Genomic DNA, 15,617 nt, shown 5'->3' on the forward strand with positions numbered 1-15,617 from the left:
AGGTCTGGTTTCACTGGTGGGGAACTGTCAAACCTCACCTGGGATCTAGTTTTCCTTAGGTTCTAAGCATTCAAGTATAAATGCACAGATTCCCTTCTAATTACTTGTCTTAGCACCTTTGAAAGAGCTTTCAGTGAAATAAGAATAAAGCTTCTGATTTTTAGGATTTTTTTTTAATAAAGAGTTCAAATTGTAATATTTGTGCATTTGTTACCAACCCCATTATTGTGATGTACCACTGTGGCCAGCCTGAGTGGTGGTGGACTGTGAGCTGTCTGGGAAAGGTCAGCAGCAGCACTTGGATCCACAGACAGCCTTCAGTCATTACTTAAAGATATTAAGTGGTTGCTTAAAAATGATCTCAGATTTTTGGAAGACAGAACTCTGCTCTTTGTGCTTCACCTCCAATCAGAAAGACATCACTTTGGTCTTTCTCTTCCCTGTGGTTGGTGAAAAAAGAGCCATGTGTTGCTTGGACAGCTCCCTCTGAGCTGTGTGTGCAGCTCCATCAGGCACGAGTCTCCCATGTGCAATTGAGAGCTTGCTGTCCTTAAGGCATCTGGCAGCCAGTGCTTGGCAAGGCAACATTTTGTGTTCCAGCCCAGAGAGGATCAAGTGACAGATCAGAATCAGTATTTCTGGTAACTGGCAGCAAGAATCTTGAAAGCCCTCAGACAGGTTAGGGCCAAGTTCAGTTTAAAGTTTTAGTCTCCACAAGTGATGTTTGTTATTCACAAGGTTCATACCCTCGTCTTCTGTACAGGCAGTAGTGCTGGGCCATGAAAACAATATCAAAGATGATGGAGAAGACACCCAGGCCAAACTTGGTTGGATCTCCAAAGATTAACCTCCACTCATCTGTCAAACACAAAGTTACAATTAAGTCTGACTCCTCAAGTGTAGTCTTGTCTTAAGACCTTTTAGAGAAGTTCATGTCTATTACCTGGACTGTTCAGACACACCCTAAGACTGACTGCAGTGCACACCTTATGCAAAGTTAATTAATAACTGTTCCTGTGGTTTCTTCAGGCTGGCTACTTCATTTTATATCTTGAGGGAATATGAACAGATCCTTTATCCTTTCTCTAAGAACAGCTCCCCCACAACACAGCACAAACATCATTCTTCTGAGATAAGCTACTGCTTTATATCTGCTTTGTAGTGGGACTTCCCACCCCATTAAGCACCTCAGTTCCAGGCTTACCATTGTTGTATGACTGCAGAAACATCTGCAGAAGGCTGAAGCTTCCCCCAGTGAAGTCCAGTAACACATTTCCAATACTCCATCCCTCAGTGCTCTTCCGACGGAAATTCATGTAGGCCTGGGAGTGTGAGAGAAGTCAGTCAGAGTGCCATGCACAGGTATTTGGGATTGAATTTCAAGCAGCTTTCAGTACAATTCTACTGGTTTGTCACTATTAATAAATAATCATTGGTGGTTTAGTCTCTTCAGACTTTCAAGAGCACGCACTGCAGGCTTAGGGTAGCAGGGATATGGAATGCAAGTAGAATAATTCAGATTTACCTGTGGGAAGTATTTTATCAGTGTGACTGCTAACTTAATGTAGGAGAAGCAGAACAAGAACTGCAGCCATGTCATCACCTCAGCTGCAGCCAGGAACAGCGTTGTGAATGTGAAGATCCATGCGAGTGCCAGGAGTCCAACAACAACTTTGGATACTTTCTGACCTGCTCTCTGAAATACAAACACAGATACATTTTGGCCAGGGCACACATCCCCAGACACAATGATACAGTTTGCTCAGGACCATGCAATGCTACACTCCAAACCTGTTTTACCAGTCAGGCTGGTACCACAAGGAGAACTTTAAAATTAAGCAAGTGCTACAGCAACCAGCTGGAGGTTTGCAAGAGCTGAAGAGCAATATTCATATCAATCATTTAAAACATTGCTGTCCCTGAGTAAGGGGGAACAGTATTCTTGAGTATTTATGGTGCATAATCTGTAACAAATCTCCAAAATTCAACCTGATGAGATCAAGAGTTCCTGTATGCACAAAAGGCTGATAATACCATTATGGTAAAAGATTTATGGTTGCTTTCTAATTCTTCAATAGAAAATTCTGTAGTACCTGTCAGTGATGACAGATGGGCTGTTACAGTTTTAGATTTAGCATGACCAGAGGAAGAACCCCAAGAGAGAAACAGTTACAATCTAGAGAAAATTGGCCTGTTCAGATGAGAGGCTTTTACAATGAAAATCAAACAAAGAACCACCTGACTGAAACAATCAATGGGATTAAGTAAGAATCACTTGACTGCAACAATCAGTCTCACTTGAAAAGGTGAGAATTATGAAAGGGCATTTACAGCTGTTTTAGGAAAGCAGTTGAAAAACCTGTGTTTGAATTTTAGGGAGTATCTAAAGCTCTATTATAGCCTGAAGAATGCTCCAAAGAAACAGCAAAGCATTTGTGCTGTGAAGAGCTGTAATCTATGTGCTGGCTAGAGATCTATTTGGGAACTTTATGAACTTGGCTGTTTGCCTCAGTTATTTTGAGTCCCTAAGGAGTTTACTTATAAGCTCGGAACATCCACGAGGCTGAAGTAGATAAGGTTTGCTCAGGAAAGCTGAAGGCAGCTGGACTGTGAAGGCTGGCTCCTGGAAAGGCCGGTGGAAGTGCAGGGAATTTGGGATTTCGGAGCCCAAATGGAGCAGGGAGGTGCCCGGCAGAGGGAGCTCTGGCAGAGCCCACAGGTGAGCCCAGCACCCAGACCCACCTCGTAGATGCAGCACTGAATGATGGTGAGGAGGGTCAGGGCTACTGCGTGGAGACTGAAGAAAACGTCATTGATGGCCACAGGGTTCACCCCGCTGGGATAACTGACCAGGAATTCCTCCTAAAGGTAAAAGAAAGCAAAACCAACCATGTGTATTAACTCCCTTCTGCACATACCCACCCCCCAGCACGTGCTAAGAGAGAATCATACTCACCTTAATCAAGGGAATCCAGAAGAGCCCAACATTAAACACACTGTATGCTATAAAGCCAGTAAGGTTTAACGCTATGAAGTCAAAACTTAGTCCAACAACACTAGAGAAGGGAAAAAAAAAAAAAGAAAAACATGCATTAGGAGAGTTACAGGCAGTTCCAGGGACAAACTGACCCTGGAATGTATTGATTTATAGCAGTTTCTGGTGTAAGCAAAAGCTTCAGGCATTGTGACCACACAATGTTGTGAGTTCATCAGGAAGCTGGGTAAAATAACAGAGCTCTCATGGATCAATTTGTGTCTCTGCTCTTTAACTGCATCCCTCCATGAGCTCAGCCTGTCTGTTAAAGCCCTTCCAGCCTGAATCCATAAAGCACAAGTGCATCATTGCCAGATCAAATGGTTTCATTTTCATATATGATAATGTTCCTACTCCAAGTCACTTAGCTCAAGGGGAGCTGGCCTAATGATGACACTACAAGGAGGTGTCTGAGAAACAGCTCTCAAGGCTGGTAATCTTTGACAGTGATCATCACAGCTGCCTCAGCCAGATGATTTACAACATAGCACCAAAAGGAATGGGAAAGTCTCCTCTATCACAAATTCATATTAGATGCCAAATCTTAGGATCAGGTGTTTGTCGGATGCACTTGGTTTCCCTCTAATCTGCCCATATAAAATCTCACTGGGGCTGCAATTATTCAGACCCTGCCTTTGCCCTTTTCCCCACCTTTCCACATATAATTCCCAATAACCAAGACAGATGTAACTGAAGCTATGAACATGATTTGCAGAAGTGCTTTAGTGACTTGCAAACACATCTCTTTACCTTTTCCGTCGCCAGTTCTCAAAGAGTTGAGGATAAAAGGAGATGGACCAGGCGACGAAATAGATCCAGCCAATCACCTCATCAGCATATCTCACTATGATGCTGTGAATCACTTGAAATTGAATCCTAGGCCTGATGGTAAATGCAAGAATCAGTAAATTAATGCTTTTTTCAGGAGATTTTATTATATTCTGGTCTGAGTGAGGAAACAGAGTCCAGGTGTTGAGACAAGACAATAAAGATTCAGTTGGGTTCAGCTGAGTTGCTCCCTTTTTCATTTGTGACCTTGTTATGTTTCGGACACCTCCCACTCCCCGAGTCTTTTCTTTCCATCCTTTTATACCATGGGAATGTTCCCAAAGGTCACTTTGTGCCTGTGGCTTCCACTCTCTCAGCACAGGGTCTGTTAGGCAAGAGCAGAGCTGCACTCCTCACCCTCGTGATCGTGCTGCCCTGTGAGCGTTCCACATGCTCGCCTCTGCCTTCACTTCGAGTCTCAAAAGCAGAAGCAGGACAAGGAAGTAAAACAGGAGTACCCTGTTGCTCAGTAATGTCTGAGCCACTAGCAAATGCAATCCAGTTTTCTCCATCTGGCTAGGCTTTTCCTAGGAGGGAGAACTGGCATCTGTGAGGAGAGGGCTCCCCTAACTGACGCACCCCGGGAAGTCCAGAACAAATCCTGCACAGTAAGAACAGCATCCCACTGACAGCCAAATGCTCCCCAGAGCAGAAAAGTTGTCATGTAATCTTCATACTTTTGGGAGGCACTATTAACACCAGACTAAGGAGCCATGAGAACTCAGTCATCTTGTAATTAAATTTACAACACCACTCAGCTTCTGTGCCCTCTATTTATCTGAGTACGCGGAGATTTGCTGCAGGGTTACCACATCTTCTTAACTGCATCCCACCCATTTAACTCCTTGGAATAGTTACCCCAATTTTTAGGAAGCTACAGGATAGTAAGTAGAACAAAAAAAAAAACAGTTTCTCACCCGGTTAAGTTGGAATTATTGGGATAAAGATAAACTGTTACTTGTCCCACATCATCTGCTTTCACTTGGAAGGCTGCTTTAGTGTGACCTGCAGGGAACTGTACCTGCAAGGCAGAGCAGAGGGAAGAAAGAGGAGTTGCACCATAATAGCAGGAGCTTTTTGCATAATGTTACAAGTCTGTGCTCTCACCTCATCAGGAAGTTCAACAATGGTGCTGTGCTTTGAGGAGTGTGTAATATTAAGAGTTATCACCAGTGTCTCGTTTAGTGGAGCCCTGAGAAGGCAGAAAAAACAAGTTAGGCTGGTGCCTGAGCTTTGGGGCTGCAGGGGAGCATCTGCTCAATCTCTCAGCAATGAGCAGCCCACACACAACAGAACTCATACTCAGAGATACACACAACAGGCCTCATACTCAGAGGAACCAGCACCAAACTGTGTGAGTATTGCACTGGTTCTTTTATCTGATCCAGTGATGGTTGTATGTCCCCATTGTACTTTCCTCTTCTCCACACAAGTGGTAAAGTCACCAAAAGGTCCTGTCCTATCCTATCCTGGTGCCCATTACCCATGTACTTGGGGTGATGAAGGACAGAAATTACAGCAGAAAGACAAAACACAACAAATAAAACCTTTCCAAGTGACACAGTTCTGCACAGCTTTCCTAAAGAACTCCACTGAGCATTTGTCCAGGATGTGATCCTTCTAGGAAATGCAAGTTTCTCTTAAGCATCAATTTTTAGAAAGGGAGGAACTGTAAATTCACTTATGGAGGACAGCCCGTGTTCCAAAGGGAAAGTAAAGCTGCAATCATGATTTTACCTCAGAGAGATAGTGACATTTGTTGAACTTCCACTTTCTAGAGAAACCACTTCAGGGACTGACAACACAATGGCTCCATCTGTGGGGGGGAAAAAAACACCCCCATAAATCTCAATTAATATGAACAGCTTCTTCAGAAGAACAACCTACCTTTTTTTTTTTTTTTTTGTGCCATAGACATTTTACCCATTGGTCCCTGCAGTATCAGATCAATCAGATAAGTTCACATGACAAAAAGCAAATGGGGAGTACAGCTTACTTCAAGGCAATCAAACAACTTAAAAAGAGAAGTAAATAACTGTCACTTGAACATGTTGCAAAAAAGTAACTTAAATGCTTGAAGCGTAAATATGCCAAGGGAAGGTTATAGGGTACTGCAAACCTGCTCTGGCTTTTGATGAGATCCTGGTGATCTAGGAGTCAAAAATGCCCCAAATTTAATATAAAAATTGTTTCTTGGGCTACAAATTCAATCCAAGTACCCAGACGTCCAAGGCACTGTACATTTACAGAAACAGAGAGAGATACAGGTTGCACAGGTTGGCCTGGACACCTTTTTTTTTCTGTTGCCACATATTACACAGTGTCTGTGAGAAGTTATGTGCAGAGGAGCTCCCCAGTTCATCACTGACTGCACCCCAGGCAATATTCAATCTGCAGAAGTGATTTTGGAGCACGAGGTGCACAACCAGTGCCTCAGTACAGTGTAGAAGCACACGAAGCCGAGGTAACGTGTGAGAGAAGAGCTGATGGGAAGCGCGGCACAGGTATCCCTGGAGAGATGTAATGGGATAACTAAAAGAACTGCCCTTTTCCATCTCTTTCTGGTCTGGAGCCCTGTGGGCCCAAGCTGGGCTGACCAAACACTCACCGCCAGGCCCCAGCAGCGCCAGCGAGACGCTCAGCAGAGCGGGGAGCAGGTATCGCGTCCTCATGGTGGAAAAACTGCAGAAAAAGCAGAGAGAAGCTTTCCTCAGCACCCACAGGGCCACACAGCCCATCCCCTCCGCTGGAAGCCGGGGCAAACAGCTTCCTCCGCAGCACCGCGGCCCCCAGCCCGGCCGGGGGACCCTCGGCTCCCGGCGGACAGCACCGATCTCCCCGCCCCGGGCACATCTTTACCTCAGCGCTGCTCCCGCGACGAACCCGCCCCACCCCAACGCGCGGGACTACAAATCTCGGCAGCCCCCGCGCCCCCGCTAAACCCTCGCCGCTGGCGGCGCGCCGCGATGCACGCTGGGATTTGTAGTCCTGCCGCCCTTCCCTCCGGAGCTCCGGCGGAGCAGGGTACCCGGTGCTTTCGAACGCGCCGTTGCCGAGGCGGCGGTACCGGGGAGTGGGTAGCAACCCACCCCCTTCAGTGCCCGCGCCGTCCCGGTTCTTCCCTTTTCAGCTCTCACGTGAGGCGATCGCCTGTGGACTCCCCGCCCAGTGCCCACCTCGTCGCTGCGGCCGCGCCCGGGGGCCATCTTGGGTGTGGCGGAACGGGCCCGTGAGGGCGGCGGAGCTGTGCGGGGGGACGGGGTGGGCTCGGCGCCGTGGTGGCTTGGTTTTGACAAAAAGCGTGGTTTAAAGCAGCGCAGGTTAGCTGGGGAAGGGGCGGTTTGTCACTGTCACAGTGGAGGGAGAGTGGCCGGGGAGCGCTGAGGGCAGGGAAGCACCTTCAGCCTGAGGGCGAAGTCCAGGTCGCGCTCCTGCCCCGTCCCGGGGAGCTCGCAGTGCGGCACCGGGAGCCGTGTGGGGCTCGGGCGGCACCGGGAGCCGGCTGGGGCTCAGCTTGGTGGGTGTTGTTCCGCCTGTCTGTGCCGGGCAAGGTGACAGCCATCCCCTCATGGCCGCGGCGGGCGGGCCTGGGCCCACCTGTGTGCTGGGCATTGACCTGGGCACGACGTCGGTGAAGGCAGCGCTGGTGACAGGGACAGAGCGAGGGCTGGCGCTGGCACAGAGCTGCTCCAGGGAGACGCAGGCACACAGCGATAGCCCGGGAGCTGCACCGCAGGTAAGGGCTGCCAGGGAGCGCTGAGGGAAATTGCAGGACACCGGCCTTGCCTTGCAGTGGTCGGGTTGTTTGGTACATTGGGCAGAGTGCAGTGGCTTTCCTGGATTGTTTTGGTGCCTAGATTGGCAGCGTGTGTCTGGATATCAAAAAAACAGAATTAACACACGCCCTGCTCACCGTTCAAGGAAGTCAAGCAGAGCTGCTCGACTTAAGAAGGACCCAGGTTTTGAAAAATTGCCTAAGACGCTCTAAAACTATTCTCCCATGAGGCACCACCTTATCTTTGACACTCCCAGTCAGGAAACAGCTACCGCTTGCCAACTGGAAGGGTATTTTATTTTGCACTTCCTTGTGAGGTGGAATCATAACTGGAAAATCCCCATGGAAATAACCAGGAACAAGTGCTCCTGTTAAAGATCTTTACATCCATTGTGTTGGTCAATCTAAAAAAAAGATTAATCAGAATCATAAAAAATGTGCACCGTTTCTGATACCAAGGATACCAAACAGGCCAACCCTCCTCCTGCCAATTTATGCAGCCTGAAGTGCCAATGCACAAAGTTCACATTTATTTGTAGGCTCTGTTGCAATAGTTTTGTAATCTTCATACTGGTCTGTCACAAAGTAACCTGAACCTTTGGAAGTGTAAAAGCTTCCCCTGGGGAACAGTTGGGTCAGTTTGCTGGGTGGTTCTAGGAATAGAATATCCAGAAATGGAGTATCAGCATCATCAAAATCACCAGTGAGTAAACAGGGAGGAGCTTTAGGAAGAGGCAGGGGAAACTGCACACCTGTCAGAACACATGGATAATTCTCTTTGTGAGGAAAATGAAGAGCAGTAGATAAAGTGAATGAATGAAAGTGTGTAGTCAGTGGTCATGGATTTTTTTTTTAATTATGGTTGAGTGTGGTTATTTAGGAAATTAAATATTATTTGGCCTTCAGTTTAAGAAGCTCAACTTGCTAGTATTGATTTTTAGTTTTTGTGGGTTTGTGGGGTTTTTTGCAATTTTTCTTTTCTCGTTAGAGTTTAGTAGTGAATATTACTCTAATAAATGCTATTAAACGAAATGAATTCTGTGCTTCACTTCTGACTAAAGCAGCCCTGTTTAATAAATACACTGAGTGAATCCTAATGGCTTCATGCTCAGGATAATGCTTTGTGATTGCAGGGAATGGAGCAGGATGTCCAGAAAATCATAAGGGCCCTGAATGAATGCCTTGCTGCTCTGCCTCAGCAGCAGCTTCAGCAAGTCACCCACATTGGTATTTCTGGACAAATGCATGGGGTTGTGTTTTGGAAAAGTGATAAAGGTAACATTCATTCTTTAGCATTCCTACTCAGAGTATTATGATGCAGAAAATTAAATTGTAACAGGGAAGTGATTCTGTGATTAAACTGCTGCATCACTTTGGTCCTCTCTAAAACAGAATTAACAGAAGATCTCTTATGGGAATTTTGCTTTTTTTTTACTGAAATTTCAGCTACTCACTATAGTTAATGATAAAGGATTTAGCCTAATGACATCCCTGCAGATTCAGCACAATTATTACTATAAAGGAGGAATAGCATATTGGTGCCTTGTTAATTGTTTCTCCACCACATGCTATCTGCTGCCCTTTGAAAGAACTTCTGCATCACGTGAATAACTTGCAAGGGGATTTTATTCACCTCATAAAACCCTTACCTAGATGCTGTCCAGCATCTCAATAATTCTGGTTTTTTGCCCCAAAATCCCAATTTTTTTTTTCCCGTAGCAAATCATACACAGATGTCATGCTGCATTCATTTTGTTGCTTATGCTTCTGTTATTAGGAGCTGGATAAGGAACTGTGGTCAGGATTGTGGATGCTCAGCTGCTTGCCAAGACCTCAGAAACAAAGTCAGCTGCAGTGAGGTAGTCATGTGGGGCTTGGTTGTGCAAATACCCAGATAATCCTTGTGATAGTGAGGATATTTGAAGAATCCAGGCCTTGGATTGCCAGCCTGTGAGATAGGGATGGATTATCTTCTTGGCTAATGCCTTATAGACCTCCTGAAGTCTAAGGCTTCCAGAATGTGGGTCCATGCCTTCTTTCACTTAACCCTATAAAGTGCTCATCTGGACAATTATACGAGCCTTATTATAACAGGAGTTATGCAGATGAAGATGTATTGTAAACCACTGAGCAGATTTCCCAAAAGTGCTGGTCACTGCCTGTCAGAAGTTGTCAGGGTCTTAATTGCTTGAAGAGGTGCTGTACTATTCATTACTGGCTGTAATTTTACATTAAAGACTAAAAATTATTAGAAAGAAAGAAATCCAAAGGCTGATGGACTGGAGGAGCTGTTGTTGCTTTCCAGCTGTCCCAGGAGCTGCATAACAAAGCCTTGTGTATTCATAGGCACAAATTCTTATGTCATATTGGTAAATATTTTATGTTCTAAAGCCACATGCCACTTTAGTTTCATTTCTATCAAGTGAAAGAGGGTGTTTGCTCTCATTAGGTTGGAGTGGACTAAGTGAATCCAGGACCTTTAGGACACAAATAAAAATTTTAACAGTGTCCTTTGGGGTTAGATTTATGACTAATAATATTTCTTAGAATCCATTTAAAATGAGAAAAGCAAGCCAATTGGAAATTCAGTTCAAACAGATTTGATAGAACAGGGAATTGAGGAAACAAGAAAAAGTATGTGTTTTATTTTGCATGTTTCTCATGGCACCTCCCAGCCTTCAGGGCTGCTTTTTACTGTGTGAGTGTGACTTCCAAGCCCTGTATCCAACCCAAGAATTACATTTTTTAAGCCATACTTCTGTGAGTCAGGAAGCTGAGTACCTTCTCTTGACTTTCTGCTCCCTGGCCAAAACCCAAGAGTTTGCCTCAGTTCCAGAGTGAGTGACCTGTCCTGTCCCTGCCCTGTGTCCAGGGATGGCCTGGGAGAGGTCAGAGCTGTGCCCTGGAATGTGCAGGCAAACAGTGCTTGAGCCCAGCCTCTCCTCTTCAATGAAAGAATGTGAAGGTTTCCTCAAAGGTGTGGTGTTCTCTGCTCAAAAGGAACGTGCTGGACTGGGAAACTGAATTAAACTCTGAATTAAACCCTGTCACCTACCTTTGGTGAAGCTTTGTTGTGTAGTACATGAGGATTTTACTCTTAAGCACTTTGCAGTGCACTGTTTAATACTCACAGATCCAAATTTCTTGTTGCTTGGGCTCCAAAGGTGATGTAGCTTTGTGCTGTCCATCCTGGGCAGTTCTTTACTGAGGCAGCATTCTCCAGGTGGTGATGTGGCACATCCCAGCTGAGGTTTTCATGTGAGAGCTGCCATGCCAGCTCCTCACCTCCCATAGCAGACTGTGGGTGGGTTTTGTTTTTTTTTTTTTTTTTTGAGGCTCACCTGTTATTTAAGTTGTATCTTTAATATCTCTCTTCAAGAGAAGGAAGGCTTTGGCTACCATTCTCTGTGTTACAAAGGATAATTTGCATTATGATGTTATCTAGGGCTGGAAACTAAGACTAATTTGATTACAGTCTCTACTGGCTCTGTTTCTGATGTATTTAACAAATCATCAGGTGTGTCCAGAAATGAGGAATGCCAGGCAGGCTGTGCTGCAGGTAGTCACTGGATTTCTTGGATTCTGTTTTGATTTCAGGGTGCAAGTGGTCAGAGAGTGGCAGAGGCCCTGCCTTTGAGCCAGACAAGGTCAGCCACCTGGTCACCTGGCAGGATGGCCGCTGCAGCCCCACCTTCCTCACTTCCCTTCCTCTGCCTCAGTCACATGTGAGCCTGGCTACAGGGTTTGGATGTGCCACAATCTTCTGGTATTCAAAGAACAGGTACTTTGCTGCTCCAAAGGCTGTATCTCATCTTGAATTTATGTGACAATTAGTATTCTTGTAGCACGTTAATGCTGCTACAGGCTGAGGGCTGTGCTTCTCTGTAATCATAATCTTAATTAAGTAGTCAAAGAATATTTAAAATGGCAGTATTTAATATAAACTATATGCAATTAAGCATGCAAGAGTGTCTGACCTCGTAAAAATACTACAGATCACTAATAAAAGGATAAACTTTTGATCATACAGGAACAGAAGCTTTAAAGTATCATAGATAAATTCTAGTCCGTACTATGGCTCAGAGGAGCTCTGCTAGTGCAGTTTGAACACTCATTTTGCCTTGTGCTGCTTTGTGGAAAGTACAGACATGCCTAAAACAGTAACAGAGTTGCTTGGTCTGGTTGCTGCCAGATGCCAAAACAGAGTCTCTAAATTAATTTCAGTTCCTTCCTTCCTCAGACACTGAGGCAGATCCTCATGGGGTGACACAAACGCTTTGCTTTGTTGCGATGTGTTTGCAGAGGATATAATTTGTCCCTTATGATTTGGCATCAGAGAGATTTGCTCTTCAGTTTCATCTTTCCAAAAGAGCCAGGCTCTTTCTCTGCAATGAGTTCAGGTTCAATAAATGGGGAAAATTCTCTTAGATCTTGCTTTTTTCTACTGTGTGTCCAGCAAATATATAGAGCATGGTGTGATCTTTAGAGCTGCATAAGTCATGAGTCCAGCTGCTTTGTTTTGCTTCACATTTGGTAAATTTCCATTCATATAATTTGTGGATCCCAGAGCAAGTGGGAATTTACCTATTTTTCAGTAATGCTCCAGGATCAACAAAGTGCTGTTTTATTTCACACAAACAATTACCACTTTCCTGGTAATTTTTTCAGTGCTGTGCTTTTGAACCTAGACAACCCATTTCTTAAAGCTGACCTCTCTCCATCTTCCATCTGCAGATAAGTATTGCTGCAGCTTGGATAGCAAATTCCATTTAAAAAAACCAAAACAATAAAATTCAGGTCGATCACTGAGGTGGCTGTTTGATATTTAAATGGAAACCCCTCTTTTTTTTTTTTTTTTTTTTTTTTTTTTTTTTTTTTTTTTTTTTTTTGTTTGTTTGTTTTGTTTTGTTTTGTTTTTCAAACATCTTGTTTAAAAGCCCAGATTTTCTGAAGGCTTATGATGCAGCTGGCACCATCCAGGACTACGTGGTTGCCATGTTGTGTGACCTGAAGAAGCCACTCATGTCTGTCCAGAATGCTGCCAGCTGGGGATATTTTAACTGCAGAAACAAGAGCTGGAATACTGACATGTAAGTGCTAAGGCCATTCAGTGTGGTTTGTGCACTGCCTGTGTCAGGCAGTGTGAGCACCTCTTTGGGCCCTGACTGTTGATGTGCTACAGATAAAAAGGGATTGAAAGTTATTCCTAATCAATTGTGGCCTGTACTGAAGAGTTACTGAGAGTTTGCTCTGTTTAATCTGATAAAATCTGGCCCAGTATTTTTAAAAATACCTACAAACAGCAGAACTGAGAGACTTATCAGGAATTCCAAGCTGTTCTCTCCCTTTCTGTGGTGGGGTGGATGGACAAGTGCAGCCACAGCATTACCTGTGCCAGGGTAAAGTTACCACTCTAGTTCTCTGAGCTGAGCTTCATAGCTTCTAAGACTTACTTGTCATAATACTTAAGAGCTATTAAGCTACAGGAAATTTTAGAAGGAATCATTTTGTTTATTTACTTATTTATTTTAATGATTTGCTCTTTCAGGGCTGAGTGCTAAGGCCTTATGTATTTCAGGGCTTAGGTTAGGCCAGGACTCCAAGGTGAAAGATCTTCTCATCAAGGTATGAAAGAGTGACAGAAATTTGCATTTTGCTGACTGAACTGTTACTAATGTGGTGGTGTTGCTGTAGCACCTGCAGCTGATTGTGTAAGGAGTTTGTTGGACTTAACTCTTCATGATTTTGTTGTGAACTACTAATTGCATGACAACTGAAATTCTTTGACAGTTAGCTGCATTTTTTTGCTGGTTTTGTGATTGTCCCTTCACCCTGGATCTGCTTGTCCATATGACATCAGTAGGTTAAACTTGCTGAACATGCAATGTATAATCTCAGGTGCTCAGATTGCATAGAAAGGAAAACTCTTTATTCTTCCAGACTGGTTTACCCAGCCCACTGGACTGGAATGCTGCCCCTGTCCAAGACAAAGCTTTCTAAACTGGTGAAAGCATCCATAAATCCAGCAGCCACAAATGTGTGGCCAGGTTCATCTGTTGACTTCAAAGAGTTTTTTGTAGTAATGCCACGCATTCCCAAACTGCTTTATTCCAATAATGTTGTTCTGCTTCCAGATTGAAAAAGTCCAGCTTTCCTGTCCACTTGCTTCCAGAGGTGGGAGACCCTGGCAGTACTGCAGGCAGGACAACCTGTGCATGGCATGGAATACCCAAAGGAGCAGAAGTGGGAATTGCTCTGGGAGATTTCCAGTGCTCTGTTTTTTCCTGTCTGACTGAGAGGACTGATGCAGGTATGGTCATTTTGGTATCTAATTTGTTTTTCTCATTGTTCTTCTGGGTAACTTAGTAAAACACTGATTTTTTTTTTTTTTTTTTTTTTTTTTTTGGTGCATGTTTTAGTTCTTAATATCAGCACCTCTGCTCAGCTGACCATCTCAATGCCCCTGGGTTTCCAGCCTCCAGAGGCACCAGATCCTTCCTCAGCTGTCACTTATTTTCCCTACTTCAGTGGTGACTACTTGGCAGTGGCAGCATCACTCAATGGAGGGAATGTGCTTGCAACTTTTGTGGGAATGGTGGCACAGTGGGCACAAGAGCTGGGTAAGTCATTTCAAGGAGAGTTGAAGCACAAAACTGAGGTTGATCATCAAGGTAAAAGGAAGCTGAATCAAAGGGACAAGCCTAGAGCTGTTCCATCATGCCATAAAGGGAACAAGGATGTAATTCCTCGGTCATGCTTCCCAGATCTCTGGAATTTCCTGCTGAAGCTTTTGAACATGCTGGGACATTCATACTTGGACTCCACATTCATATTCCCTCTAGGCCTTCTTTTGTTTCAAGCACAGAGTTATTTTGTGCAAGTTGATTTTTCAAAAGGCAAGGTTGGCAGATTTGAGGACAGCAGCCTGTAATTTTGTGTGACTGCAGTCCAAAGGAGTCCTTTTGGTGCATATTTTGCAGCACTAATGGAATTGAAGGCTCAAACTCATGGAATATCTTTTAAGTGCTTTAAGCATGGCACTGACAGGGTTTTTAATAATCTCTTGGGTTTGCACTATAGAAATCAGCTCTGAAATTGTTCTTTCAGTAAGTGAATGTTGCATTCACATGGAATCAGCCACTGAAGCTGAACCCTGCTGTTAGTCCTATTAAAGACATTGTTTTGTGGAGCAGTACAGGCAATGAGGAGTAGCTGTTACTGTCAGGAAAGGCAGTTGCTGTAATCAGAAAAGGTTTCTGCTATTGCACATTCTGGATAGTCAGATGGGACAATTATGGTTCATAATCTTGGACTCACAATTACCTTTGGGGCACAGAAAAAGATAATCAATATTTTGCTGAACAGGTGTATCAGTGTCTATTGTGTCTACATGTGAGATACACCAGACCCTTTCACATTGGTAACAAGATATTTCCCATCTGCAGGATTTCAGGTTCAGGAATCTGCCATCTACCCAAGGATAATCCAAGCAGCCTTGGCCCAAAAGCACAGCAAGCTCTCAGTCCACCCAACCATATTTGGAGAGAGACACCTTCCTGAGCTGCTGGCATCAGTGAGCAGCATTGGTGCCTCTGAGCTGTCCCTGGGCCATGTCACCAGAGCCCTGTGCCGTGGCCTCGTGGAGAACCTGTGCTCCATGTTACCTGTGCAGCACCTGGAGGAGGTGGGGGTCAGGAGGGTCCTGGGCAGTGGCAGTGCTCTTGCCAGGAACGAGGTGCTGAGGCAGGAAGTGGAGAGGATTTTTCCATTCCCTGTGGTTTACGGGAAGGATGTGGATGCTGCTGTGGGGGCAGCTATGGTGATGTTCCATAGTAAATAAAGTCATTATTTGGAATGGTCTGAGATGCAGCTTCTGGTTTTTTCCTGACTCTACAGTGGGTTTTTTTCACTTTATTCCACATGCACTCTCGCTCATTACAGTGGGACAAAACCCCTGCATTTAATGTCTGCTTCTCCTGG

The 15,617-nt window shown here is 44.7% G+C and overlaps 2 protein-coding genes across 7 annotated transcripts; one reads left to right on the forward strand and one right to left on the reverse strand.

The window, feature by feature from the left end:
• Positions 1 to 158: 158 nt before the first annotated feature.
• CTNS (cystinosin, lysosomal cystine transporter) lies at positions 159 to 7,293 on the reverse strand. 6 transcript variants are annotated; one of them, XM_053961002.1, is made up of 11 exons: positions 7,261 to 7,293; positions 6,471 to 6,544; positions 5,600 to 5,678; positions 4,970 to 5,054; positions 4,780 to 4,883; positions 3,785 to 3,916; positions 2,957 to 3,056; positions 2,743 to 2,862; positions 1,526 to 1,696; positions 1,205 to 1,322; positions 159 to 858 (listed from the first exon to the last, which is right to left on the reverse strand). In XM_053961002.1, the coding sequence occupies exons 2-11, from the start codon at positions 6,532 to 6,534 to the stop codon at positions 728 to 730; spliced, it is 1,104 nt and encodes a 367-aa protein (XP_053816977.1). In that variant the 5' UTR covers positions 6,535 to 6,544; positions 7,261 to 7,293; the 3' UTR covers positions 159 to 727. The 6 variants fall into 6 exon arrangements, with proteins under 6 accessions (XP_053816977.1, XP_053816974.1, XP_053816978.1 ...); XM_053960999.1 differs by lacking the exon at positions 7,261 to 7,293 and adding an exon at positions 7,039 to 7,122; XM_053961003.1 differs by lacking the exon at positions 7,261 to 7,293 and adding an exon at positions 6,952 to 6,968.
• A 79-nt stretch (positions 7,294 to 7,372) lies between these two features.
• On the forward strand, positions 7,373 to 15,483 carry SHPK (sedoheptulokinase). The gene is made up of 7 exons (XM_053960997.1): positions 7,373 to 7,598; positions 8,771 to 8,912; positions 11,235 to 11,418; positions 12,575 to 12,727; positions 13,772 to 13,947; positions 14,057 to 14,257; positions 15,083 to 15,483. Exons 1-7 carry the CDS (start codon positions 7,431 to 7,433, stop codon positions 15,475 to 15,477), a joined length of 1,419 nt encoding a protein of 472 aa, XP_053816972.1. The 5' UTR covers positions 7,373 to 7,430; the 3' UTR covers positions 15,478 to 15,483.
• Positions 15,484 to 15,617: the final 134 nt, after the last annotated feature.

This window comes from Vidua chalybeata, chromosome 20 (genome assembly GCF_026979565.1).
Source record: "Vidua chalybeata isolate OUT-0048 chromosome 20, bVidCha1 merged haplotype, whole genome shotgun sequence".
NCBI lineage: Eukaryota > Metazoa > Chordata > Aves > Passeriformes > Viduidae > Vidua > Vidua chalybeata.

What these genes read in the sequence shown, in the direction of transcription:
- CTNS (XM_053960998.1), bottom strand. Translation starts at nt 6,600, where the DNA reads ATGGGCTGTGTGGCCCTGTGGGTGCTGAGGAAAGCTTCTCTCTGCTTT. An exon ending in AATGTCACTATCTCTCTGAG is followed by an intron (nt 5,055 to 5,599) that starts GTAAAATCATGA and finishes CTGCCTTCTCAG; the next exon opens with GGCTCCACTAAACGAGACAC. An exon ending in AATAATTCCAACTTAACCGG is followed by an intron (nt 3,917 to 4,779) that starts GTGAGAAACTGT and finishes ATTTACCATCAG; the next exon opens with GCCTAGGATTCAATTTCAAG.
- SHPK (XM_053960997.1), top strand. Translation starts at nt 7,431, where the DNA reads ATGGCCGCGGCGGGCGGGCCTGGGCCCACCTGTGTGCTGGGCATTGAC. An exon ending in GCCCGGGAGCTGCACCGCAG is followed by an intron (nt 7,599 to 8,770) that starts GTAAGGGCTGCC and finishes TTGTGATTGCAG; the next exon opens with GGAATGGAGCAGGATGTCCA. An exon ending in AAGAGCTGGAATACTGACAT is followed by an intron (nt 12,728 to 13,771) that starts GTAAGTGCTAAG and finishes TTCTGCTTCCAG; the next exon opens with ATTGAAAAAGTCCAGCTTTC.